General features: G+C 47.4%; 1 protein-coding gene across 2 annotated transcripts in view; it reads right to left on the bottom strand.

The window, feature by feature from the left end:
• Positions 1-25,098, bottom strand: part of BRF1 (BRF1 RNA polymerase III transcription initiation factor subunit) — a 211,352-nt gene that overhangs the window by 151,886 nt on the left and 34,368 nt on the right. For both annotated transcript variants that reach the window (XR_005455932.1, XM_038765692.1), the window contains exons 2-3: positions 24,935-25,015; positions 17,735-17,908 (exon numbers count right to left, since the gene is read on the bottom strand). Coding sequence is in view for 1 of the 2 variants with exons in the window: in XM_038765692.1 (XP_038621620.1) it covers positions 17,735-17,908; positions 24,935-25,015 (255 nt within the window). In the remaining variant the exon portion in view is untranslated. The remainder of the gene's footprint in view (positions 1-17,734; positions 17,909-24,934; positions 25,016-25,098) is intronic.

Raw genomic sequence — 25,098 nt, 5'->3', positions numbered from 1 at the left:
GGCCGTCTCAATATTATTTACAGGGAGAAAGAAAAAGAGAATGGAAAGATGGATAAGGGGGAAAATAGGAGCAGGCAGAGTAGAGTATGGAAATGGCTAGGTGCAAATGTCTTCTAGACTGTGAGCCCGTTGTTGGGTAGGGACCGTCTCTATATGTTGCCGATTTGTACTTTCCAAGCGCTTAGTACGGTGCTCTGCACACAGTAAGCGCTCAATAAATACGATTCAATGAAAAGTGACACTGGGAGTGTCCCAAGGTGGCAGTTGGGAGGACGTGACCCGCGGAAGAGAAAATTAAGTGAGAAACGGCAGCACGGGGAGGAAGGACAAGGAATTTGCTAATCCTGCTGTACGGTATGCTCCCAAGCGCTTAGTACATAGTAAGCACTCGATAAATATGACCAATCGGTTGATTCAGGAGGGCTTTGCACAGGGGGAGGGCTATGATCTGGCCACTTTGAAGGGGGAGAGTGCTCCATGCAGAAAGGAAGCCGTGAGCAAAGACTTGGAACGGGACAGGTAAGAGCGAGAGACAGTGAGGAGGTGTTCATTCGATCGTATTTCCTGAGCGCTTTCTGTGTGCAAAGCACTGTACTAAGCGCTTGGGATAGTACAAAATCACAACAGACACATTCCTGCCCACAGCCAGCTCACAGTGTAGGGGAAATGCACGGAGCCCGGGGAGGAGGAGGAGGAGCCGGTGAAGATAGGTGAAGAGAACCGGTCAGGTGCCCTGGAGTCAAGGGGCAGAAGTGTTGGCTTGATGCCGTGGGGAAGCGATTAGGTGCTCGAGGTTTCCGAAGAGGAGAGAGACAGGAGCAGGGCGGATTTCGATTAGAACAGTGCTCCAGCGCTTAGAACAGTGCTTTGCACATAGTAAGCGCTTAACAAATACCATCATTATTATTATTATTATTATTATTTGGGCTGCGCAGGCTTTGGATGGCCACTTTGAAGAGGGAGAGTGCTCCACGCAGAAAGGAAGCCGTGAGCAAAGAGTTGGAATGGGACAGGTAAGAGCGAGAGACAGTGGGGAGGTGTTCATTCCATCGTATTTCCTGAGCGCTTTCTGTGTGCAAAGCACTGTACTAAGCGCTTGGGATAGTACAAAATCACAACAGACACATTCCTGCCCACAGCCAGCTCACAGTGTAGGGGAAATGCATGGAGCCCGGGGAGGAGGAGGAGGAGGAGCTGATGAAGATAGGCGAAGAGAACCCGATCAAGTGCCCTGGAGTCAACGGGCAGAAGTGTTGGCTTGATGCCGTGGGGAAGCGATTAGGTGCTCGAGGTTTCCGAAGAGGGGAAAGACAGGAGCAGAGTGGATTTGGGCTGCGGAGGCTGTGGACGGAACAGGGCAGAGGCGGAAGGTGGGGAGACAGTGAGGAGGCTAATTCCTTTTACTGGCGTTCATTTTCACACCTGTCTCTCCCCACTAGATTGCAAGCTCCTTGCAAGCGGGGATCACGTTTTACCAGCTCCACTGTATTGTACTCTCCGTACAGTGCTCGGCACAAAGTAACCGCTCAGCAAATACCACTGATTGATAATTCAATAACCCAACTGGGAGATGATGGAGAGCTTATTGTTATTGTTAACAATAATAATGATGACGATATTATCTGTTAAGCGCTATGTGCCAGGCACTGTTCTAAGAACTAAAGTAAATGGAGGATAATCAGGTTGGACATAATCCATGTCTCACCTGAGGCTCACAGTTGAAATAGGGGGGAGCAAGATTTGTGGGCAGGGACTGTGTTGCTGAATTGTACTTTCCAAGCGCTTAAGCCAGTGATCTGCACACAGTAAGCGCTCAAAAAATTCACCCCTCATATCCAGTCCATCACCAAAACCTGCCAGCCTCACCTCCGCAACATTGCCAAGATCCACCCTTTCCTCTCCATCCAAACTGCTACCTTTCATTCATTCATTCAATCGTATTTGAGCGCTTACTGTGTGCAGAGCACTGTACTAAGCGCTTGGGAAGTACAAGTTAGCAACATATAGAGACAGTCCCTACCCAACAGTGGGCTCACAGTCCTTGATGGTTCAATCTCTCATCCTATCTGGATTACTGCATCAACCTCCTCTCTGATCTCCCATCCTCCTGTCTCTCCCCACTTCAGACTATACTTCACGCTGCTGCCCGGATCATTTTTGCAGAAACGCTCTGGGCGTGTTACCCCCACCCCCTCACCCCCCCAAAAATCTCCAGTGGCTCCCACTCAACCTACGCATCGAGCAAAAACTCCTCACTTTCAGCTTCAAGGTTCCCATCCCCTCCCGTCCCTTCTGTCCTTCTCCAGCCCAGCCCTCACCCTCCGCTCCTCTGCTGCCGCTCACCTCCTCACTGGGCCTCGTTCTCGCCTGTCCCGCCGTCGACCCCCGGCCCACATCCTCCCCCTGGCCCGGAATGCCCTCCCTCCACCCATCTGCCAAGCTAGCTCTCTGCCTCCCTTCCAGGCCCTACTGAGAGCTCACCTCCTCCAGGAGGCCTTCCCAGACTGAGCCCCTTCCTTCCTCTTCCCCTCGTCCCCCTCTCCATCCCCCCCATCTTACCTCCTTCCCTTCCCCACAGCACCTGTATATATGTATGTACATATTTATTACTCTATTTATTTATTTATTTTACTTGTACATATCTATTCTATTTATTTTGTTAATATGTTTGGTTTTGTTCTCCGTCTCCCCCTTCTGGACTGTGAGCCCGTTGTTGGGTAGGGACCGTCTCTCTATGTTGCCAACTTGGACTTCCCAAGCGCTTAGTACGGTGCTCTGCACACAGTAAGCGCTCAATAAATACAATTGATGATGATGATGAAAACTGTACTGGAGGCCCAGGTCCACCGCAGAGCCAGAAGAGGCTCATCTGCAGCGCGGGCCGGAAATCTACGTTTGCAGCCAGCCGCCAAACGGAAAGGCTGAATCCAATGAGCCCTAACCACGCTGCTCCTCCATCGTCCGACAATGACTCTCTCCCCCTTCAAGGCCTTACTGGAGGCCCGTCTCCTCCAAGAGGCCTTCCCTGATTGAGCCCTCCTTTCCTCTTCTTCCACTCCCTTCTGCGTCCCCCTGACTTGCTCCCTTTATTCAGAGTTCACCTCCTCCAGGAAGCCTTCCCAGACTGAGCCCCTTCCTTCCTCTTCCCCGGGTCCCCCTCGCCATCCCCCCATCTTACCTCCTTCCCTTCCCCACAGCACCTGTATATATGTATATATGTTTGTACATATTTATTACTCTATGTACTTATTTATTTTATTTGTACATATCTATTCTATTTATTTTATTTTGTTAGTATGTTTGGTTTTGTTCTCTGTCTCCCCCTTTTAAAGACTGTGAGCCCATTGTTGGGTAGGGAACGTCTCTAGGTGTTGCCAACTTGTACTTCCCAAGCGCTTAGTACAGTGCTCTGCACACAGTAAGCACTCAATAAATACGATTGATGATCCCCGCCCCTCCCAGCCCCACAGCGCTTATGTCCACATCTGTCATTTATTTCCATTCCTGTCTGCATCCCCTTCTAGACTGTAGGCTTCTCATGGGCAGGGAATGTGTCTGTTGCCGTACTGTAGTCTCCCAAGCGCTTAGCAGAGCGCTCTGCACATGGCAAGCACTCAATAAGAGCAATTATTCAATTAATTCCCTTCCCCACAGCACCTGTATATATGTATATGTGTTTGTACATATTTATTACTCTATTTATTTATTTTGCTTGTACATATCTATTCTATTTATTTTGTTAGTATGTTTGGTTTTGTTCTCTGTCTCCCCCTTTTAGACTGTGAGCCCACTGCTGGATAGGGACTGTCTCTATATGTTGCCAACTTGTACTTCCCAAGCGCTTAGTACAGTGCTCTGCACACAGTAAGCACTCAATAAATACGATTGATTGATTAATCAAATAATTCAATTAATCAATGAGAAGCAGCACGGCTCAGTGTGAAGGGCATGGGCTTGGGAGTCAGAGGTCATGGGTTCAAATCCCAGCTCCGCCAACTGTCAGCTGTGTGACTTTGGGCAAGTCACTTCACTTCCCTGGGCCTCAATGACCTCATCGGGAAAATGGGGATTAAGACTGTGAGCCCCACGTGGGACAACCTGATCACCTTGTAACCTCACCAGCGCTTAGAACAGTGCTTTGCACATAGTAAGCGCTTAATAAATTCCATCATTATTATTATTATGGTAAGTGCTCAATAAGAGCAATTATTCAATTAATCAAATAATTCAATTCAATCGATGAGAAGCAGCATGGCTCAGTGTGAAGGGCACAGGCTTGGGAGTCAGAGGTCATGGGTTCAAATCCCACCTCCTCCAACTGTCAGCTGTGTGACTTTGGGCAAGTCACTTCACTTCTCTGGGCCTCAGTGGCCTCATCGGGAAAATGGGGAATAAAACTGTGAGCCCCCCGTGGGACAACCTGATCACCCTGTATGCTCCCCAGCGCTTAGAACAGTGCTCTGCACATAGTAAGCGCTTGACAAATACCATCATCATTATTATTATTATTATTAATAAATACGAACAAATGAAGGAAAGCGGGTATTCGAATCCTTTCCTGGATCTCATCTGCATGGGCCGTGATCTTTCATTCATTCATTCAATCGTATTTATTGAGCGCTTTCGAGGGATTAGGTGGGAGCAAGCCAAAGCCAAGGGGGGAGCAGGGAGGAAGGAAGCTTGAATCATTCTGTACCGACTGGCTGGTTTAGTCATACCGACTGGGAGAGCAATTCCTGACAGGAAGTAGTTGGGAAAACAAGGAGTCCCTTTTTGGAAGTGGAGAAGTTCAGGGGGGTTGAAATGAGTTGGAACAACACAGAGCAGATGGTGGGAGGAGACAACTACATTAAATCCTCATGGGGAAGGGTTTAGCAAAGAAGCAAGGTAGCCTTCCCAGCGCTTAGAACAGTGCTTCGCACATAGTAAGCGCTTAATAAATGCCATCATTATCATTTAGGGGAAGCAGCGTGGCTCAGAGGAAAGAGCCCAGGCTTTGGAGTCAGAGGTAATGGGTTCATCATCATCATCATCAATCGTATTTATTGAGCGCTTACTGTGGGCAGAGCACTGCACTAAGCGCTTGGGAAGTCCAAGTTGGCAACACATAGAGACGGTCCCTACCCAACAGTGGGCTCACAGTCTAGAAGGGGGAGACAGAGAACAAAACCAAACATACTAACAAAATAAAATAAATATAGATATGTACAAGTAAAATAAATAAATAAATAAATAAATAGAGTAGCAAATATGTACATACATCTATACAGGTGCAGTGGGGAAGGGAAGGAGGTAAGATGGGGGGGATGGAGAGGGGGGCGAGGGGGAGAGGAAGGAAGGGGCTCAGTCTGGGAAGGCCTCCTGGAGGAGGTGAGCTCTCAGTAGGGCCTTGAAGGGAGGAAGAGAGCTCTACCATTTGTCTGCTGTGTGACCTAGGGCCAGTCACTTAACTTCTCTGTGCCTCAGTTACCTCATCTGGAAAATGGGGATGAAAACTGTGAGCCCCCCATGGGACAACCTGATCACCTTGTAACCTCCCCGGCGCTTAGAACAGTGCTTGGCACATAATTTAATGATGGTATTTGTTAAGCGCTTACTGTGTGCAAAACACTGTTCTAAGCGCTGGAGAGAATACAAGATGATGAGGTTGTCCCACAGGGGGCTCACAGTCTTAATCCCCATTTTACAGATGAGGGCACTGAGGCACAGAGAAGTGAAGTGACTTGCCCAAAGTCATCATCATCATCATCATCATCAATCGTATTTATTGAGCGCTTACTATGTGCAGAGCACTGTACTAAGCGCTTGGGAAGTACAAATTGGCAACATATAGAGACAGTCCCTACCCAAGTGGGCTCACAGTGTAAAAGGGGGAGACACAGAACAAAACCAAACATACTAACAAAATAAAATAAATAGAATAGATATGGACAAGTAAAATAAATAAATAAATAGAGTGGAGGAACCGGGATTAGAACCCATGGCCTTTGACTCCAAAGCCCGGGCTCTTTCCACTGAGCCATGCTGCTTCTCAATGGATATAAAATGGATATATAATACCTGTTCTCCCTCCCACTAAGACTGTGAGCCCCATGTGGGACAGGGACTGCATCCGACCTAATGAACTTGTACCTACCCTGGCGCTTAGAACAGTGTTGGACACACAGTAAGCGCTTAACAAATGCCATTAAAAGAGAGGCATGACGATGTGACATCACCCCGTTCATTCGAACATCCTTTAGGACCCGTCAGTCGATCGGCTTTATTGCGTACTTACTGCGTGGACTGTACCAAGTGCGCGGGGGAGTATACAATATAATAATAATAATAATAATAATGATGGCATTTGTTAAGCGCTTACTATGTGCAAAGCACTGTTCTAAGCGCTGGGGGGGATACAACGTGATCAGGCTGTCCCACGTGGGGCTCACAGTCAATTCCCATTTTGCAGATGAGGTAACTGAGACTCAGAGAAGTTAAGTGACTTGCCCAAGGTCACACGGTAGACACGTGGCGGAGCTGGGATTCGAACCCAAGACCTCTGACTCCAAAGCCCGGGCTTTTTCCACTGAGCCACGCTGATAACAACATAACTGACACGGTCCCCACCCACAACGACCGCTGTCTGAGACAGAAGTCCGGGCAGGCTAGATCTTCGAAGCAGCGTGGCTCAGTGGAAAGAGCCCCGGTTTGGGAGCCAGAGGTCAAGGGTTCGAATCCCGGCTCCGCCACTTGTCAGCTGGGTGACCTTGGGTAAGTCACTTAACTTCTCTGAGCCTCAGTTCCCTCATCTGTAAAATGGGGATGAAGACTGTGAGCCCCACGGGGGACAACCTGATCACCTTGTATTCCCAGTGCTTAGAACAGTGCTTTGCACATAGTAAGCGCTTAACAAATGCCACCATTATTATTACTATGTGTCACTGAGAAGCAGCATGGCTCAGTGGAAAGAGCCCGGGCTTGGGAGTCAGAGGTCATGGGTTCTAATCCCAGCTCTGCCGCATGTCAGCTGTGTGATTTTGGGCAAGTCACTTAACTTCTCTGTGCCTCAGTTACCTCATCTGTAAAATGAGGATTAAGCCTGTGAGCCACACGTGGGACAACCTGATCACCTTGTACCCCCCCACAGCGCTTAGACCAGTGCTTTGCACATAGTAAGTGCTTAATAAATGCCATTATTATTATTATTATGTCTGCTGTGTGACCTTGGGCAAGTCACAACTTCTCTAAGCCTCAGTTCACTCATCTGCAAAATGGGGATTAAGACTGTGAGCCCCACGTGGGACAGCCTGATCACCTTGAATCCTCCCGAGCGCTTAGAACAGTGCTTCGCACATAGCAAGCACTTAACAAATACCATCATTATTATTTACGTTCTTTGGAGGTCAAAATAATTGCATCAATGGGGGACAGTCACGGATTATTCCCATGCATCAACAGTATGGAAGCAGAGTGAGTCACTGTTAAGATTAATGTCATTCTCGGCATCGAAAAACCCCACGGTTTGGCTAGGGATGATACCGGAAACCTTGGCTTAAAATGCAAAACAAACCAGCACTTGTCCGTTCGAATGATGCAGCATAATATCTAATAATCATGATATTTGTTAATAATAATAATAATAATAATAATAATGGCATTTATTAAGCGCTTACTATGTGCAAAGCACTGCTCTAAGCTCTGGGGAGGTTACAAAGTGATCATGTTGTCCCACAGGGGGCTCACAGTCTTAATCCCCATTTTACAGATGAGGTAACTGTGGCACAGAGAAGTTAAGTGACTTGCCCAAAGTCACACAGCTGACGCTTGGCAGAGCCGGCATTTGAACCCATGACCTCTGACTCCAAAGCCCGGCCTCTTTCCACAGAGCCACGCTGCTTCCCTATTTTCCAGATGAGGTAACTGAGGCCCAGAGAAGGGAAGTGACTTCCCCAAGGTCACACAGCGGACCCGGAGCGGAGCTGGGATTAGAACCCGGGTCCTCCGATTGCCAGGCCTGGGCTCTAGCCACCATCATCATCATCAATCGTATTTATTGAGCGCTTACTATGTGCAGAGCACTGTACTAAGCGCTTGGGAAAGCCACCAGGACACGCCGCTTCTCTACGGGTAAACTCTGAAATAGCCCTATACCGCCCTTTGGTTCATTCATTCATTCAGTCGTATTTATTGAGCACTTACTGCGTGCAGGGCACTGTACTGAGCGCTTGGGAAGTCCAAGTTGGCAACATGGTTCTCGACGGTATCTTCCACCGGGCAAGAGGAATGCCATTTGACAAAGTTATTTACGGGGAGGCGCTTGAGAAGGATCGCTCGGATCTATTTTAAGCGAGAACTAACCACGAAGCTCTACGGAGGATTAAAAATAAAACCGTGTGGCTCCGCTTAAACTTCCAGAAAGCTGGAGAGTCTCACAGCTCCGGGCTGTTGTACCTCTGTGCCGCGGCACATATGGTCCGGAACGCGTTCTCCGGCACCGGGGAACTGCCAGTTTCCAACATCGGTGAACGGTGGGGGCCGGAGCCGCTTCGGATTTTATCCCTTGTGGAAGTCAAAGATTTAATTGTAGTCATTTTGTGCCTGAAATGCAGTTGGGCCTTGCGGAAAGAGCACGGGTGAGGGAGTGGGAGAACCTGGGTTCAATCAATCAGTCGTATTTGGGTGGGGAATGTGTGTTTTTTGTGACACTGTACTCTCCCAAACGCTTAGTACAGTGCTCTGCACACAGTAGGTGCTCAATAAATTCCACTGACTAGATGAATGAATGAATGAACTGAGTGCTTACTGTGTGCAGCGTGCCTGAAATGCAGTTCGGCCTTGCGGAAAGAGCACGGGTGAGGGAGTGGGAGAACCTGGGTTCGTTCAATCAACCATATTTGGGTGGGGAACGTGTCTCTTTTTTTGTTACACTGTACTCTCCCAAACGCTTAGTACAGTGCTCTGCACACAGTAGGTGCTCAATAAATCCCACTGACTGGATGAATGAATGAAAGAATGAACTGAGTGCTTACTGTGTGCAGCGTGCCTGAAATGCAGTTGGGCCTTGCGGAAAGAACACGGTTGAGGGAGTGGGAGAACCTGGGTTCAATCAATCGTATTTGGGTGGGGAATGTGTCTGCTTTTTGTTACACTGTACTCTCCCAAACGCTTAGTACAGTGCTCTGCACACAGCAGGTGCTCAATAAATCCCACTGACTGGATGAATGAATGAATGAATGAACTGAGTGCTTACTGTGTGCAGCATGCCTGAAATGCAGCTCGGCCTTGCGGAAAGAGCACGGGTGAGGGAGTGGGAGAATCTGGGTTCAATCAATCAATCGTATTTGGGTGGGGAATGTGTCTGTTTTTTGTTACACTGTTCTCTCCCAAACGCTCAGTACAGTGCTCTGCACACAGTAGGTGCTCAATAAATCCCACTGACTGGATGAATGAATGAATGAATGAACTGAGTGCTTACCGTGTGCAGCGTGCCTGAAATGCAGTTCGGCCTTGCGGAAAGAGCACGGTTGAGGGAGTGGGAGAACCTGGGTTCAATCAATCAATCAATCAATCAATCGTATTTGGGTGGGGAATGTGTCTGTTTTTTGTTACACTGTACTCTCCCAAATGCTTAATACAGTGCTCTGCACACAGAAGGTGCTCAATAAATCCCACTGACTGGATGAATGAATGAACGAATGAACTGAGTGCTTACTGTGTGCAGCGTGCCTGAAATGCAGTTCGGCCTTGCGGAAACAGCATGGGTGAGGGAGTGGGAGAACCTGGGTTCAATCAATCAATCGTATTTGGGTGGGGAATGTGTCTGTTTTTTGTTACACTGTACTCTCCCAAACGCTTAGTACAGTGCTCTGCACACAGGAGGTGCTCAATAAATCCCACTGACTGGATGAATGAATGAATGAACTGAGTGCTTACTGTGTGCAGCGTGCCTGAAATGCAGTTCGGCCTTGCGGAAAGAGCACGGTTGAGGGAGTGGGAGAACCTGGGTTCAATCAATCAGTCGTATTTGGGTGGGGAATGTGTCTGTTTTTTGTTACACTGTACTCTCCCAAACGCTTAGTACAGTGCTCTGCACACAGTAGGTGCTCAATAAATCCCACTGACTGGATGAATGAATGAATGAATGAACTGAGTGCTTACTGTGTGCAGCGTGCCTGAAATGCAGTTCGACCTTGTGGAAAGAGCACGGGTGAGGGAGTGGGAGAACCTGGGTTCAATCAATCAGTCATATTTGGGTGGGGAATGTGTCTGGTTTTTGTTACACTGTACTCTCCCAAACGCTTAGTACAGTGCTCTGCACACAGTAGGTGCTCAATAAATCCCACTGACTGGATGAATGAATGAATGAATGAATGAACTGAGTGCTTACTGTGTGCAGCGTGCCTGAAATGCAGTTCGGCCTTGCGGAAAGAGCACGGTTGAGGGAGTGGGAGAACCTGGGTTCAATCAATCAATCAATCAATCGTATTTGGGTGGGGAATGTGTCTGTTTTTTGTGACACTGTACTCTCCCAAACGCTTAGTACAGTGCTCTGCACACAGTAGGTGCTCAATAAATCCCACTGACTGGATGAATGAATGAAAGAATGAATGAATGAATGAATGAACTGAGTGCTTACTGTGTGCAGCGTGCCTGAAATGCAGTTCGGCCTTGCGGAAAGAGCACGAGTGAGGGAGTGGGGGAACCTGGGTTCAATCAATCAGTTGTATTTGGGTGGGGAATGTGTCTGTTTTTTGTTACACTGTACTCTCCCAAACGCTTAGTACAGTGCTCTGCACACAGTAGGTGTTCAATAAATCCCACTGACTGGATGAATGAATGAATGAATTAATGAACTGAGTGCTTACTGTGTGCAGCGTGCCTGAAATGCAGTTCGGCCTTGCGGAAAGAGCACAGGTGAGGGAGTGGGAGAACCTGGGTTCAATCAATTGGTCGTATTTGGGTGGGGAATGTGTCTGTTTTTTGTTACACTCCTAAACGCTTAGTACAGAGCTCTACACACAGTAGGTGCTCAATAAATCCCACTGACTGGATGAATGAATGAATGAATGAACTGAGTGCTTACTGTGTGCAGGGCACTGTACTAAGCTCTTGGGTGAGCACAATAGAACAGAGTTGCCAATAATAAGAATGATAATGATGGCATTTATTAAGTGCTTACTATCAATCAATCAATCGTATTTATTGAGCGCTGACTGTGTGCAGAGCACTGTACTAAGCGCTTGGGAAGTACAAGCTGGCAACAGACAGAGACAGTACCTTACTACGTGCAAAGCACACGTTCCCGGCTCACCAACGAGCTCAGTCTAGCCTGGCTCTGCCACTGCTCGACTGTGTGACCCAGGGCAAGTCGCTTCCCTTCTCTGGGCCTCAGTTTCCTCATCTGTAAAATGGAGACTCAATCTTAGTCCTACTTGCTAAGACTGTGAGCTTCGTGTGGAACCGTAACCACCCCAGCGCTTAACATCCTGCTCAACACGTAGTTTCCCCTCCTCTCCTGCCTGGCCAAAGGAGGGCCCGGTTAAGTAATAATATTAAACCACTGAGGCATCTGTTAAGCACTTACTACGTGCCAGGCACTGTACTAAGAGCCGAAGTGGCTACAAGCAAATCGGGTTGGACACAGCCCCCGTCCCACGTGGGGCTCCCGGTCTCAATCCCCACTGTACAGATGAGGGAACAGGCACAGAAGTGAAGTGACTTGCCCAGGGTCACACAGCAGACAAGCCAGGAGCCAAGATCTTAAGCGCTTAGTACAGTGCTCTGCACACAGTAAGCGCTCAATAAATACGATTGATGATCAACAGATAAACAGATCGGACACGGTCCCTGTCCTACATGGGACTCTCCCCCTCGTCCCCCTCTCCATCCCCCCCATCTTACCTCCTTCCCTTCCCCACAGCACCTGTATATATGTTTGTACATATTTATTACTCTATTTATTTATTCTACTTGTACGTATCTATTCTATTTATTTTATTTTGTTAGTATGTTTGGTTTCGTTCTCTGTCTCCCCCTTTTAGACTGTGAGCCCACTGTTGGGTAGGGACTGTCTCTATATGTTGCCAATTTGTACTTCCCAAGCGCTTAGTACAGTGCTCTGCACATAGTAAGCGCTCAATAAATACGATTGATTGATTGATTGACTCAGCCTTGGGGTCTCAGTCAGAGCCAGTTTTGTAAAAGTGGGCGCCCCATGTAAAGAGGTATTGTTGCCCAGTGGATAGAGCACGGGCCTGGGGACCGGAGGACCTGGGTTCTAATTCCCTCTCCGCCACCTGTCTGCTGTGTGATCTTGAGCAAGTCACTTAACTTCTTTGTGCCTCAGTCACCTCATCTGTAAAATGGGGATTAAGACCGTGAGCCCCATATTAGACAGGGCTGTGCCCAACCTGATTCCCGGTACCTACCAGAGTGCTTACATATCTATTCTATTTATTTTATTAATATGTTTGGTTTTGTTCTCTGTCTCTCCCTTCCAGACTGTGAGCCCGCTGTTGGGTAGGGACCGTTTCTATATGTTGCCGACTTGTACTTCCCAAGCGCTTAGTACAGTGCTCTGCACACAGTAAGCGCTCAATAAATGTGATTGATTGATTGATCAAAACTCACAACCTTCAGAATCCCAGCCCCGTGCTCTACCATTCATTCATTCAATCGCATTTATTGAGCGCTTACTGTGTGCAGGGCACTGTACTAAGCGCTTGGGAAGTACAAGTCGGCAACGTATAGAAACTACACCGTGGTGGAAGAGCCCTAATCAGTGATGGACATAGTAAGCGGTGGAGAAGGAGGCAAGCTACCTTTCATACATCCTCTGGCTCCTCCCGACATCATTCACCCCCTCTGCCTTTTCTTTTCTTCATTCCTTGTAACAACAATAATAATAATAATTGTAGTGTATAAGTGCTAACTCCGTGTCAGGCACTGTAATTCACCTGTCTACTTGTTTCGTTTTGTTGTCTGTCTCCCCCTTCTAGGCTGTGAGCCCACTGTTGGGTAGGGACCGTCTCTGTATATTGCCGATTTGTGCTTCCCAAGCGCTTAGTACAGTGCTCTGCACACAGTAAGCGCTCAATAAATATGATTGAATGAATGAATGAATGAAAGCGCTCAATAAATACGATTGAATGAATGAATGATGGGCCGAACACCCGCAGAGCGTCAGCCTGCCTCCACCGAACAGTTGGGCAAATCCTTGGGGGGGCCAGGAATGCGGGCAGAGCTTCCACGGTGGGACCCGTGTTGGCCGGCCCTTTCATTCGTTCATTCAATCATATTTATTGAGCGCTTACTGTGTGCAGAGCACTGTACTAAGCGCTTGGGAAGTACAAATTGGCAACATATAGAGACAGTCCCTACCCAACAGTGGGCTCACAGTCTAAAAGGGGGATACAGAGAACAAAACCAAACATCCTAACAAAATAAAATAAATAGAATAGATATGTACAAGTAAAATAAATAAATAAATAGAGTAATAAACATGTACAAACATATATCCATATATACAGGTGCTGTGGGGAAGGGAAGGAGGTAAGATGGGGGGGGAATGGAGAGGGGGAGAGGAACTGCGGTAACAGAGGAACTCTGTCCCTTGGTTACCTTATCTGGAAAATGGGGATTAAGAGTGTGAGCCCCATGTGAGACACGGCTCACCTCCTCCAGGAGGCCTTCCCACACTGAGCCCCCTCCTTCCCCTCCCCACAGCACCTGTATATATGTTTGTACGTATTTATTACTCTATTTTATTTGGACATATTTACTCTATTTTATTTTGTTAATATGTTTTGTTTTGTTGTCTGTCTCCCCCTTCTAGACTGTGAGCCCGCTGTTGGGTAGGGACCGTCTCTATGTGTTGCCAACTTGGACTTCCCAAGCGCTTAGTACAGTGCTCTGCACACAGTAAGCGCTCAATAAATACGATTGAATGTTACTCCCGCTGTCACCCAGCAGTCTTGGGGGCTGCCTTTATTGGGTCTTTAAAAGATTTCTTCGGCATTCCCTCCTCTTTGACTCACCACAGAGCAGTAGCTGTTCTCCAACTGGGCTCTCAGGAATGAAAAGTGGGGTTGCTTTTGGGTAGGGACTGTCTTTATATGTTGCCAATTTGTACTTCCCAAGCGCTTAGTACAGTGCTCTGCACATAATAAGTGCTCAATAAATACGATTGATTGATTGATTGATTGGGCTGGGAAGCAGCGTGGCTCAGTGGAAAGAGCCCGGGCTCTGGAGTCAGAGGTCATGGGTTCCAATCCCGGCTCCGCCAATTGTCAGCTGTGTGACTTTAGGCAAGTCACTTCACTTCTCTGGGCCTCAGTTACCTCAACTGTAAAATGGGGATTAAGACTGTGAGCCCCACATAGGACAACCTGATCACCCTGTAACCTCCCCAGGGCTTAGAAAAGTGCTTTGCACATAGTAAACACTTAATAAATGCCATGATTATTATTATTATTGTAGATCTGTCAAACCATCCGCAGCAGGAGACTAGAAAATGGCTGATGAGGCAAAAAACCACAGTTACTGCAAAAATGATTCGGCTTTTTACTTCTATTTTTAAACGAGGCCATTGTCTAGACCTGGCCCAGCACAATACCCAAGCTGCAGAATACAGCTGGGTACCATGGAGAAGCCCAGTCCTTTCTTAAGACAAAAGAACCAGATCTTCCCCAAGGCCCCGGGGGGCTGCTTGGGGGCTGCTTGGTTGCAAACTCGACATTAACTCTTTCGGGTCCTCCGCAGGATTCGGAGGCAGCATTCCCAGAATTCCGGACTCTCCCAAGGACAGCCCCTTCTGGCTCTGGGAGAATCCCGCAGATTGACTCTCTCAGACGGATGGGGAGTTTCAGAATCCGTGAAAAGTGGACATAAGGGATCGAATTTCTGGCCCTGGGCACTGGGCTACTACTATTTTTATTTTACAGTATTTGTTTAGTGCTTACTATGTACCAGGCACTGTTCTAAGCACTGGGGTAGATACAAACTAATCAGGTTGGACAGCAACCCTGTCCCTCACGGGACTCACAGTCTTAATCCCCATTTTAGACTTTAGACTTTTAGACTGTGAGCCCACTGTTGGGTAGGGACTGTATATGTTGCCAACTTGTACTTCCCAAGCGCTTAGTACAGTGCTCTGCACACAGTAAGCGTTCAATAAATATGATTGATTGATTGATTTTACAGATGAGATAACTGAGGCCCAAACAAGTGAAGGTGGCGGGGCTGGGACTATCAATCAATCAATCAATCGTATTTATTGAGCGCTTACTGTGTGCAGAGCACTGTACTAAGCCCTTGGGAAGTACAAGATGGCAACATATAGAGACAGTCCCTACCCAACAGTGGGCTCACAGTCTAAAAGCGGGACTAGAACCCAGATCCTTCTGACTGATAGAGCCTCAGCTCTATCCACCAAGCCATGCTATTTCTCCCTCTCCTACTCCCCCCATCCTTCTTGGACCGTGAACCCAACGTGAGACAAGAACTGTGTTCAACCTGATCATCTTATATCAACCCGAGCGCTTACTACAGCGCTTGGCACATAAGTCGCGCTTAACAAGTACCATTTCAAAAAAACAAAACAAAACTGGCACCACTCACTAAAATGGTCCGCCATCAGAACCCAAACTAGATGCCCATATCTAGGACTGGGACTGTCTCTGTATGTTGCCCATTTGTACTTCCCAAGCGCTTAGTCCAGTGCTCTGCACATAGTAAGCGCTCAATAAATACGACTGATGATGATGATTGAGGTACTCTTCCTATTCAATTCTGAACCTCAGTTACAATCAATGGAATTTATTGAGCGCTTTCTGTATGCAAAGCACTGCGGTAAGCACTTGGGAGACAACAACAGAACAGAGTTGGCAGGCACATTAAAAACACAGCCAAGTTTGCAAGCAGAAGAGGCGCGGTAATAATAATAATAATGGCATTTATTAAGCGCTTACTATGGGCAAAGCACTGTTCTAAGCGCTGGGGAGGTTACAAGGTGATCAGGTTGTCCCACGGGGGGCTCACAGTCTTAATCCCCATTTGACAGATGAGGGAACTGAGGCACAGAGAAGTGAAGTGACTTGCCCAAAGTCACACAGCTGACAGTTGGTGGAGCCGGGATTGGAACCCATGACCTCTGACTCCAAAACCCGGGCTCTTTCCACTAAGCCTCGCCACTTCTCTGCTTACCCAGAATGGTCGAGGAAAATGGGAGCTGGGGACTGTCTGGTTCCTAGACGCTGCCCCCCAAATCACCCCCGCCAGTTTCCCTGACCAAGGGAAGTCAGTAGTAAATTAAAAGAAAAAAAGATGGTATTTATTAAGCGCTTACTATGTGCCAAGCACTGTTCAAATGCCAAATCAACTTAAAGAGAGTCCAACTGAGCCACAGAACATAATCCCTGGCCTACCATCTCCGTAGCGTCAATTCCTGGCTTTCATTCCGCGTGGTCTAGTGGAAAGAACCCGGCTTGGGAGTCGGAGGTTGTGGGTTCCAATCCCGGCTCCGCCATCTGTCAGCTGTGTGACTTTGGACAAGCTACTTACCTTCTCTGTGCCAATTCCAAGAGGAAGAGGATGAGCGCTTGGGAAGTACAGGTTGGTAACATACCCAGCAAAGCATGGCTTGGTGGATAGGGCACAGGCCTGGGAGTGAGAAGGTCATGGGTTCTAATCCTGGCTCGGCCACTTGTCTGCTGTCTGACCATGGTCAAGTGACTTCCCTTCTCTGTGCCTCAGTTCCCTCACCTGTAAAACGGGGATTGGGACTGTGAGCCCCACACTGGAAAGGGACCGTGTCCAACGCGATTTGCTTGTATCCATCCCCAGCGCCTAGTACAGTGCCTGGCACATAGTAAGTGCTTACTTACTATGTAAGTGCTTACTTTTAGACTGTTAGAATATTTTGTACATATCTGCTCTATTTATTTTATTTTGTTAATATGTTTTGTTTTGTTCTCCGTCTCCCCCTTTTAGACTGTGAGCCCACTGTTGGGTAGGGACTGTCTCTAGATGTTGCCAACTTGTACTTCCCAAGCACTTAGTACAGTGCTCTGCACATAGGAAGCGCTCAATAAATATGATTGATTAAGTGCTTAACAAATACCATAATGATTATTATGTGCTTAACAAATACCACAATTATTACTCTTTGTAATAATAACAAATACCGTTAAATGGTTGCAGGGTAATAACAGCAACAATAAATGCCATAAAAAAGTTGCAGAGTCCGGACTTCTCGGACTCTCAGGCCCGTGCTCTGTCTAGAGCAGCAGCGCGGCTCGGGGGAAAAGAGCCCGGGCTTTGGAGTCAGAGGTCGTGGGTTCGAATCCCGGCTCTGCCACATGTCTGCTTAGGCAAGTCACTTCACTTCTCTGAGCCTCAGTTATCTCATCTGGAAAATGGGGATGAAGACTGTGAGCCCCACGTGGGACGACTTAATCACCTTGTATCCCCCCCGCCAGCGATTAGAACAGTGCTCTGCACATAGTAAGCGCTTAACCAATGCCATTATTATTATTATTATCATTATTATTATTATTATTATTATTACTTACCGCTTCAGAGTGCGTCTCCACCCTGGGGCTGAATGCAATTGAAAGGCAAAGGGAAAGCAACGATCAACCCACAGACTTTTTCGTTTCATAGCGAACAGGCGGTAATTTTTCGACTCCGGCCGGAACGTTTACGGCGGCGGGTGAGGGCCTCCCAGCTGGGCGCCGCTGGGGTGCAAGGATACGGGGCGTCCCTTCCGTGCGGCAGACCAGGTAGAGGCAGGCGGCGATGACGTGGGTCATTTTCCTCCCGCGGGTGAGGTGCTTGCTCACGGCCATCTTGAAGAAATTGAAGGCCGTGTCCAGGCAGTGCTGATTCAGTTGCAGCTGGTTTCCCAAGTGGTGGATCTGACGTTTCCCTAGAATAACAACAATAATAATAATAATTGGCATTTATTAAGCGCTTACTATGTGCAAAGCACTGTTCTAAGCGCTGGGGAGGATACAGGGTGATCAGGTTGTCCCACGCGGGGCTCACAGTCTTAATCCCCATTTGACAGATGAGGGAACTGAGGCCCAGAGAAGTTAAGTGACTTGCCCAAGATCACACAGACGCCGTCAGTGCGCCGGGACGGAACAGCCACCTCCTTTCCGAAGAGGCGTTCATTCAGTCGTATTTATTTTTTTTTTCAATCGTATTTATTCAGCGCTTACTGTGTGCAGAGCACTGTACTGAGCGCTTGATTTATTGAGCGCTTTTGTTAGTATGTTTGGTCTTGTTCTCCGTCTCCCCCTTCTAGACTGTGAGCCCGCCGTTGGGTAGGGACCGTCTCTAGATGTTGCCAACGTGGACTTCCCAAGCGCTTAGTACAGTGCTCTGCACACAGTAGGCGCTCAATACGATTGATTGATTGATTCAAGGCCCTACTGAGAGCTCACCTCATCACCATCATCAATCGTATTTATTGAGCGCTTACTATGTGCAGAGCACTGTACTAAGCGCTTGGGAAGTACAAGTTGGCAACATATAGAGACAGTCCCTACCCAACAGTGGGCTCACAATCTAAAAGGGGGAGACAGAGACAGACCTCCTCCAGGAGGCCTTCCCAGTCTGAGCCCCCTCCTTCCTCTCCCCCTCATCCCCCTCTCCATCCCCCCGTCTTACCTCCTTCCCTTCCCCACAGCACCTGTATATATATGTATATATGTTTGTACATATTTATTACTCTATTTATAGATTTTACTTGTACATATCTATTCTATTTATTTTATTTTGTTAGTATGCTTGGTTTCGTTCTCTGTCTCCCCCTTCTAGACTGTGAGCCCACTGTTGGGTAGGGACTGTCTCTAGATGTTGCCAACTTGGACTTCCCAAGCGCTAAGTACAGTGCTCTGCACACAGTAAGCGCTCAATAAATACGATTGATTGATTCAAGGCCCTACTGAGAGCTCACCTCCTCCAGGAGGCCTTCCCACTCAGAGCCCCCTCCTTCCTCTCCCCCTCGTCCCCCTCTCCATCACCCCGTCTTACCTCCTTCCCTTCCCCACAGCACCTGTATATATGTATATATGTTTGTACATATTTATTACTCTATTTATTGATTTTACTTATACATATCTACTCTACTTATTTTATTTTGTTAGTATGTTTGGTTTTGTTCTCTGTCTCCCCCTTCTAGACTGTGAGCCCACTGTTGGGTAGGGACCGTCTCTATATGTTGCCAACTTGTACTTCCCAAGCGCTTAGTACAGTGCTCTGCACACAGTAAGCACTCAATAAATACGATTGATTGATTGATTATCGTGTGCAAAGCACGGTACCTAAGCACTTGGAAATCAATCAATCAATCGTATTTATTGAGCGCTTATCGTGTGCAGAGCACGGTACCTAAGCGCTTGGGAATCAATCAATCAATCATATTTATTGAGCGCTTACTGTGTGCAGAGCGCTTACTGTGGGAAGTACAAGTTGGCAACATACAGAGATGGTCCCTGCCCAACAGCGGGCTCACAGTCTAGAAGGGGGAGATGGAGAACAAAACCAAACGTATTAACAAAATAAAATAAATAGAATCGATATGTACAAGTAAAATAAATAAATACAGTAATAAATACGTACAAACATATATACAGGTGCTGTGGGGAAGGGAAGGAGGTGTACAATAGAGTAATAAATCTGTACAAACATATATACATATATACAGGTGCTGTGGGGAAGGGAAGTGTTAATCAATCAATCAATCATATTTATTGAGCGCTTACTGTGTGCAGAGCACTGTACTAAGCGCTTGGGAAGTACAAGTTGGCAACAGACAGAGACAGTCCCTACCCAACAGTGGAAAGTACAATTCGGCAACAAACAGCACCCAAGTGTTGAGGACTGAGATGAGACGTGTGCGGACAGGGAACGGGCCGACCAACTCTCTTGCGTTGTACTCTCCCAAGTACTTAGTACAGTGCTCTGCACATGGGAAGCGCTCAATAAATACCACTTAAAAAAATAAGAAAAACCAAAAAAAAAAAAATCCAGAGAACCGTACTGCCCAACTCCTACTGTAATTTTCCACAGTAAGAGAGCGTCATATAAGGCATTTTCCAGAAATGTGATTTTAGCAATTGTAAAGCAAGCACCCTATCCCGTCTGGATGACTGCATCAGCCTTCTCTCTGATCTCCCATCCTCCTGTCTCTCCCCACTTCAGTATATACTTCACGCTGCTGCCCAGATTGTTTTTGTCCAGAAACGCTCTGGGCATATCACTCCCCTCCTCAAAAATCTCCAGTGGCTACCAATCAACCTGCGCATCAGGCAGAAACTCCTCACCCTGGGCTTCAAGGCTGTCCATCACCTCGCCCCCTCCTACCTCCCGTCCCTTCTGTCCTTCTCCAGCCCAGCCCGCACCCTCCACTCCTCCGCACCCTCCGCTCCTCCGCCGCTAATCTCCTCACCGTACCTCGCTCTCGCCTGTCCCGCCATCGACCCCCGGCCCACGTCATCCCCCGGGCCTGGAATGCCCCCATTCCCTCTGCCCATCCGCCAAGCTCGCTCTCTTCCTCCCTTCAAGGCCCTGCTGAGAGCTCACCTCCTCCAGGAGGCCTTCCCACACTGAGCCCCCTTTTTCCTCTCCCCATCCCCATCCCCCCACCCCACCTCCTTCCCCTCCCCACATCCCTTGTATATATTTGTACAGATTTACTGCTCTATTTTACTTGTACATATTCACTATTCTATTTATTTTGTTAATGATGTGCACACAGCTTTAATTCTATTTGTTCTGACGACTTTGACACCTGGCTACATGTTTTGTTTTGTCGTCTGTCTCCCCCTTCTAGACTGCGAGCCCGTTGTTGGGTAGGGACCGTCTCTATATGTTGCCAACTTGTCCTTCCCAAGCGCTTAGTACAGTGCTCTGCACACAGTAAGCGCTCAATAAATACGATTGAATGAATGAATTATCAACAAAAGCACATAGTAAGCGCTTAACAAATGCCATTATTATTATTATTCTCTGTGCCTCAATTACCTCATCTGTAAAATGGGGTTTGAGACTGTGAGCCCCATGTGGGACAACCTGATCACCTTCTATCCACCCCAGCACTTAGAACAGTGCTTGGCACATAGTAAGTGCTTAACAAATACTATCCCCAGGAGGCCTTCGCAGACTGAGCCCCTTCCTTCCTCTCCCCCTCGCCCCCCCCCTCCATCCCCCCCATCTTACCTCCTTCCCTTCCCCACAGCACCTGTATATATGTATATATGTTTGTACAGATTTATTACTCTATTTATTTTACTTGTACATATCTATTCTCTTTATTTTATTTTGTTAGTATGTTTGGTTTTGTTCTCTGTCTCCCCCTTTTAGACTGTGAGCCCACTGTTGGGTAGGGACCGTCTCTAGATGTTGCCGACTTGTACTTCCCAAGTGCTTAGTACAGTGCTCTGCACACAGTAAGCGCTCAATAAATATGATTGATTGATTGATTGATTATTATTATTATAAAAAAACCACACAAATGAGCAAGTGAGCTGCCTGCTGGTAACTGGGTGGAGTTTCCACCGTTTCTCTTTTGTTTGTTTCTTGCGTTTTTTTTTTTTTTACTGGCATTTGTTAAGCACTCACTGTGTGCCAGGCAGTGGGGTAGATGCAACCTCACCAGGTTGGACACAGTCCATGACCCGCACGGGGTTCTCAGGTGTCATCCCCATTTTACAGATGAGCTCACTGAGGCCCAAAGAAGTGAAGTGATTTGCCCAAGGTCACACAGCGCATGAGTGGCGGAGCTGGGATTTGAACCCAGGTCTTTCTGATTCCCAGATCTGTAATCCACCCACTACGCCGCTTTCCATTTTGAGTCTGCTCCGTGGCAAATCAGATTTTGAGTGCCGCTGAAGGCCATGACTTATTCAGCTGACTAAACGCCCCCCCCCCCCCCCCACCCCCTGCCTTTTTTTAAAATGTATTTGTTAAGAGAAGCAGCGTGGCTCAGTGGGAAGAGTCCGGGCTTTGGAGTCAGAGGTCATGGGTTCGAATCCTGGCTCCGCCACTTGTCAGCTGTGTGATTTTGGGGCAAGTCACTTCACTTCTCTGGGCCTCAGTTCCCTCATCTGGAAAATGGGGATTAAGTCTGTGAGCCCCACATGGGACACCTTGATTACCTTGTATCTACCCCAGCGCTTAGAACAGTGCTTTGCACATAGTAAGTGCTTAATAAATGCCATCATTATTATTATTATTATATTTATAAGTTCTTACTATTAGCTGGGCACTGTTCTAAGCACTGGGGTAGATCCAAGCTAATCAGGCTGGATCCAGTTCCCCCTGTCCCACATGGGGCTCACAGTTTTAATCCCCATTTTACAGACATTTTACTGAAGCGGCGTGGCTCAGTGGAAAGAGCCCGGGCTTTGGAGTCAGAGGTCATGGGTTCAAATCCCGACTCCTCCACTTGCCAGCTGTGTGACTTTGGGCGAGTCACTTCACTTCTCTGGGCCTCATCTGTAAAATGGGGGTGAAGACTGTGAGCCCCCAGTGGGACAACCTGATCACCTTGTCACCTCCCCAGCGCTTAGAACAGTGCTTTGCACGGAGTAAGCGCTTAATAAATGCCATCACTATTATTATTGTTTTACAGTTGAGATAACCGGGGCTCAGAGAAGTGAAGTGAGTTGCCCGGGGCCACACAGCAGAGAGGTGGCGGGGCCGGGACCCACTAGGCCACGCTGGTCCAGTTCACCGTGAACTTACCGTACTCACGATGGTTGTGCCGGGGGGCGAGAGGGGTGGTCCCCGGACCACCTTACTGCTGGCCAGGTTTGCCAGCCTCACAGATCATCATCATCAATCGTATTTATTGAGCGCTTACTGTGTGCAGAGCACTGTACTAAGCGCTTGGGACAGCCACCCCGGGCCACCGGCGAAGTTGGGGTGGAGGCGGGGCTCTTCTCTAGACTGTAAGCTCACTATGGTCAGGGACTCAATCCATCCATGGCACTGAGCGCTTAGTGCTTGAGCGCTAAGTGTGACTTAGAGGAAAGAGCCCGGGCTCCATTCATTCACTCATTCAATCGTATTTATTGAGCGCTTACTGTGTGCACAGCACTGGACTGAGCGCTTGGGAAGTCCAAGTTGGCGACAGATAGAGACGGTCCCTACCCAACAGCGGGCTCACAGTCTAGAAGGGGGAGACAGAGAACAGAACAAAACATATTAACAAAATAAAAGAAATAGAATAAATATGTAAATGTAAATATGTACATATGTAAATTGGCTCCTCCACGTATCAGCTGTGTGACTTTGGGCAAGTCACTTCACTTCTCTGGGCCTCAGTTTCCTCATCTATAAAATGGCGATTAAGTCTGTGAGTCCCCACGTGGGACAATCTGATTACCTTGTATCTACCCCGGCGCTTAAAACAATACTTGGCACACAGTAAGCGCTTAACAAATACCACCATCATTATTATTATACGCAGAGCACTATACTAAGCGCTTGGGAGAGGACAATACAACAGAGCGAGCAGACACATTCCCTGCCCAAAGCGAGTTGTCAGTGTCCAACCTAAAATACAATTGAATGAATGAATGAATGATATGATTGTTATTACTACATTATGCCAGAGAAGACATGTTCTCTACTGGAGGCAGAGGGATGACCCTAAATCAATCAGTGGTAATTACTGAGAGCTTACTGTAGACAGAACACTGTACTAAGCGCTTGGGAGAGTATAAGACAACAGAGTTGGTAGACACGTTCCAATGAATCATATTTACAGAGCGCTCACTGTGGGCAGAGCACTGTAATAAGCGCATGGGAGAGCACAATACAACAGTGTTGGTAGCTGTGTTCCCTAACCATAGAAAAGCAGTGTGGCTTAGTGGAAAGAGCCTGGGCTTGGGAGTCAGAGGACATGGGTTCTAATCCTACCTCGGCCACTCGTCTGCTGTGTGACCTTGGGCAAGCCACTTAACTTCTCTGTGCCTCAGTTACCTCATCCGTAAAATGGGGATTAAGACTGTGAGCCTCACGTGGGACAACCTGATTATTCTCTATCTACTCCAGCGCTTAGAACAGTGATTTGCACATAGTAAGCGCTTAAAAACCGTAATTATTGTTATTATAGTCTTTTAGACTGTGAGCCCACTGTTGGGTAGGGACTGTCTCTATATGTTGCCAATTTGTACTTCCCAAGCGCTTAGTACAGTGCTCTGCACATAGTAGGTGCTCAATAAATACGATTGATGATGATGATTATAATGAGTTTCGGGGGGGGGGGGAGGAACGACACTAACCTTAATATCAATCAATGGTATTTACTGAGCGTTTACCGTGTATAGGGCACCGTACTAAGTGCTTGGGAGAGTATAAGACAACAGAGATGGTAGACATGTTCCAATCAATCATATTTATTGAGCGCTTACGGTGTGTGGAGCCCTGACATTAATAGAAATCACTGTGTCGATTATATTGTAGTATATTCATTCAATCATTATTTATTGAGTGCTAACTGTGTGCAGAGCACTGTACTAAGCGCTTGGAAAGTACAGTTATATGTATATATGTTTGTACATATTTATTACTCTATTTATTTATTTTACTTGTACACACCTATTCTATTTATTTTATTTTGTTAGTATGTTTGGTTTTGTTCTCTGTCTCCCCCTTTTAGACTGTGAGCCCACTGTTGGGCAGGGACTGTCTCTATACGTTGCCAATTTGGACTTCCCAAGCGCTTAGTACAGCGGTCTGCACACAGTAAGCGCTCAATAAATACGATTGATGATGATGATGATGATACAGTTTGGCAGCAAACAGAGACCTACCCCAGAGCTCAGTAAGCGTTCCCCAAATACCACTGCAAAAATAGCAAACCGTTTACGTTTTTCAAAAAGCTGGACAGCAGAACCGCAGACAGACGAGCGGAAGAGTCCGAACGGGTGTGACCTACCATTTTGTAGTGTCTGTGCTCGTGATTCCTTTCCCAGGTTCACATGGAAGCCTCCTCCGAGGGACGGTGTTTTGCCCGCACCTGGAGACAAAGAAGGAAGATGAGGTTGTTTCGGCCCTTTAATCGTGTCCTTCATCACAAATACCAGGTGGCAACCCCACAAG

The sequence above is a fragment of the Tachyglossus aculeatus genome, chromosome 23 (assembly GCF_015852505.1).
Source record: "Tachyglossus aculeatus isolate mTacAcu1 chromosome 23, mTacAcu1.pri, whole genome shotgun sequence".
In the NCBI taxonomy this organism is placed as follows: domain Eukaryota; kingdom Metazoa; phylum Chordata; class Mammalia; order Monotremata; family Tachyglossidae; genus Tachyglossus; species Tachyglossus aculeatus.
Note: the sequence above shows the minus strand (reverse complement) of the source record. Positions and strands in the feature narration are given on the sequence as shown.